Below are 3,676 nucleotides of genomic sequence, written 5' to 3' on the forward strand. Positions count from 1 at the left end.
TTGCAGATTTTAGGCTTGACTTTATGCAGTTCAGTCCGTTTTGCCGTCACATTCCTGCCCACTACGGTCGCATCACATCTCTGATCAAACAGCACCAGACTTCATTCAAGGTTCATGAATTTGAAACTTCACTTAAATTCTTGTGCTTTTAAGTCCAACTCGTGGCTTCTGTCCATGAATTCAGTCTTTGATAAAACAGTACCAAACCTTAGTCTAAATCTATTCAACTTTAGACTAGACTTCAGTCATTTCTAATTATATTTAATTAATTATTGTTGAAGAACATTCTTCCTTCTTCTCAAACACTCAGACGTCCTTCACAGTTCTGACATTTCTTCAGTTCGTGCTTCGCTGCCGACTTTGGAGAAATAAAACCCGGGTTTCATTTGCATGGTCAATCAAGAAAGTACAAATGTTCATTCAAACTGAGTTAACTTGGACAGATGGACCCCACCTGATTCAGGTAAACTTCTCCTGCACATTTATGTAGTCTTTGATCAAACGGTGTTAGTTTGATCAGCTTTCGTCAGTAACTCCACAGCACAACACTGAGTGAAAGTGGGGATGAAAGGTTCCCCATCACGGGTCCCTCAGCAGCTTTTCCTCCAGAACGCTGACCTGAGACGTGAACCTGAGACGTGAACCTGAGCCGATGTGTTGGTGCAGAAGCAGAGACGGGAGGCGGCAGGTTTCAGTACATACAGCATCTTTATTGAATGAAGCAAAATAATGAAGAGAACTTCAAATCCCCTATTATGAAAATAAATAAATCATTTTCTTTGTCTCACAGAAGCCCAGAACACCACCTGCAGCCGTCCTCTGCCGTCGCTTCTCTTCTGGAGAATCTCGTTTCCGGCCGGCAGAGTTCGTCCGGTCGCTCGCCGAACACGAAAGACAGGACAGACATGAGACGCTGCGATGATCCATTTTGGCACGAGGTGAGCGCTCGCCGAGGGGACAGAAGCCGAGGGGCGAATCAATCATCAGCAGTGCGTTTGGTTTTGTGTCGGGACGCCAAACGGCGCGCACCATTTTATTCCCCACATACCCCTTCAAAATAAAAGACAATAAAATCTCAGTGTTAAGCGTCGTCACGGTGACTAATTACAGACTCTCCTTAACGAACACACCCGCTGAAAGGCGACGACCTCCCAGCTAGCCCCACCCCCATTGGTTTTCAATGGGGAGCGCTAACAATGCTAATGAGCCATTTTTCAAATTTATTTATTTTTTTTTTTTACAAAAGAAACATTTTTCCTGCAACTTTTTGGGGGCAAAGAAGAAGAAAAGAGGAAGAAGAAGAAGAGAACCTGCATCTGTGGTGGCAGGAGGGAGTGATGAAGATGATGATGAAGGTGGAGTAAAACAGGAGGTCTCACTGTGTGCTTGTAATCTGAACCGTTTGCTCTGAAACAACAGCTGGAGTGTGTGTGTGTGTGTGTGTGTGTGTGTGTGTGTGTGTGTGAGCAGGGGTCAAAGGTCAACGTTTCAGGCTCAACTTCACCACAACGTTTCCTGCAGCAGAAAGACGTCCTGATTTTTCATCCTGCTGCCACTAACGTGATTGTGTTGCCGAGTTGCTGAGACAAGACGCAACTTGTCTGGCAACTGTTGACAGGGGCTGTGTTTAAGAGTGTTGTTTCTGCTGCACTGAATCTTAGCTATCGTGATCCAACAGAACCAGACTTCCTACATACGTTTAACCTTTGATCAGTCTCACCAGACTTCATTCTAATTTCTCCCCGTTTTCCAGTTCTTGCTTGCGTTTGGACATTCTGCGTTAGAACCTACTTCTGTTCCTTGTCCTGTCCTCTGCACACGAAACACGAACCGTTTGTAATCAATTAACAGCTAATTAAAGACACGTGAAGCTGCTCAAACTGCGACCTTAGAGAAACTTGTTTAAACCCTCATCTTCCACAGCAGCTGTGGACAAAGGGAGGACATCTAATCTTGACACCATCAGGGAACAAAATCAGATGTTATTAGAGCACACAATACCAGACTTCATTTGAAATTTAGTCAATTTAAGAGTACATTTCACTCAGGTCACGTTCTTGTGTTTTAATTCATCACTAACAGATTAACAAACAAACTGAAGTTAAACTTCTCTGATGAGTTTTCAAACGAGGCTCGGCTCCATGTAACAGACAAAATCTCATCCAAAGAAAAATGTTGAGGAAGCTCAGATCTGTCTGGCCGTTTCTGGTGAAGCTGAGCCTGGAGCTGCTGTACGACTGACCACAGCACTGATACTGCACACTGCTGCTCAGACCAAAGCCTGATCATGTCTGTGGGATGGTTTTAATATTAAAATATAATATTGTTGTCATTGAAAGCAGCTGAACTATCCGTCAGCAGCTCCTGTTTGTGATGACGTCAGAAATGTACAGACAGATATCACTGGATCACTGTGATACTGAAGGAAACTAAAAACAGACAGTTTCTTAATGGAGTTCTGAACGGCGTATTCCTTCGGGAGTTCGGTCTGTCGGTAGTACACTGTGCAGTACTGCGTGTACTGTGTCAGCAGTACAGAGTACTGCAGTGTGTGTGTGTGTGTGTGTGTGTGTGTTTGTCCAGGTGGTCGGGGTCAGACAGGTGAGACAGGTGAGGGTCTGTTCAGGTGTTGCAGGTTTACTGCTGATCTTTGAATGCGTCCAGGTCGAAGGCCGTGTCCAGGAAGCGCCGCAGCTCCATCAGGTGAGTGTTCTTGTTCCCGGTTGCCGGAGCCGCCGCCGGTTCTCTGCCGGCGTACCTGCGGGGAGGGGAGGAGTCAGAGTCAGAGGTCGCCGTGGTGACGTGGCTGCGATACCTGAGAGCGAGGCGGCGGTGGCGGTTACCAGACGGGCTTGGCTCTCTGGATGGTGGTCCTGATGCGAGGCTTCACGTAGTCGTAGTAGCCCTGGTTCTTGTGCTCCTCCTGACACCAGACCAGGTCGGCGTTAGCGAAGCGCTCCGACTCGGACTTCACCTGGTCGAACGGGAACGGAGACAGCTGCAGGGACACGAAGAGACACAGATTACTGCTGGGGGACGAGTCACCAGTCAGGACCAGAGTCACAAGTAATGAGTCAAAACCAACGAGTCAACAAGTCAAAACCAGCAGGTCAACGAGTCAGATGGTCAAAACCAACGTCAAGACCAACGAGTCAAACTAGTGATCATGAGTCAACACCAGCCAGTCAAGAGATGCAAGTATGAGTGTGTCTGTAGAGTGTGTGTGTGTTTGGTGCACCTGCTCTATGCGAGCGATGGCCACTGTGTCCTCCAGGCCTCGGTTCTTCCTCTCTTTGGTCAGCTCATAATAAACCTTCCCAGTGCAGAAGATCAACCTCTTCACCTCCTCTGGACGGCCAGACGCTGGACCTCCCTCTGGGATCAACCGCTGGAAGTGAGTCCCTGCAGGAAGCAGAAGCAGAAGAAGAAGAGGTGAGTTTCTTGTGTTCCTGTTCTCCTCTGGAGGCTGATCTGCAGTGTCTAGTTACCAGGAAGCATCTCGTCGAAGCTTGATCTGGCCTCTGGGTGGCGCAGCAGAGACTTGGGAGTGAAGACGATGAGCTGTGGAGGGAACGACGACACGCTTTAACTTCTGATCGTCTGATGATCAGCACACGTCTGCTCCACACTGGACTGGAGCAGCCAGGCTTTGTGTCTACAGCATGTCTGTAGCGTG

General features: G+C 47.8%; 1 protein-coding gene across 3 annotated transcripts in view; it reads right to left on the reverse strand.

The window, feature by feature from the left end:
- Positions 1–689: 689 nt before the first annotated feature.
- The window catches only part of ogdha (oxoglutarate dehydrogenase a), a 33,759-nt gene continuing 30,772 nt past the window's right edge, over positions 690–3,676 (reverse strand). For all 3 annotated transcript variants that reach the window (XM_008296321.1, XM_008296320.1, XM_008296322.1), the window contains 4 exons: positions 3,489–3,561; positions 3,239–3,402; positions 2,844–2,998; positions 690–2,758 (listed from right to left, as the gene is read on the reverse strand). In XM_008296321.1, the coding sequence (XP_008294543.1) occupies positions 2,638–2,758; positions 2,844–2,998; positions 3,239–3,402; positions 3,489–3,561 (513 nt within the window). In that variant the 3' untranslated portion in view covers positions 690–2,637. The remainder of the gene's footprint in view (positions 2,759–2,843; positions 2,999–3,238; positions 3,403–3,488; positions 3,562–3,676) is intronic.

The sequence above is a fragment of the Stegastes partitus genome, unplaced genomic scaffold (assembly GCF_000690725.1).
Source record: "Stegastes partitus isolate 25-593 unplaced genomic scaffold, Stegastes_partitus-1.0.2 Scaffold1120, whole genome shotgun sequence".
NCBI lineage: Eukaryota > Metazoa > Chordata > Actinopteri > Pomacentridae > Stegastes > Stegastes partitus.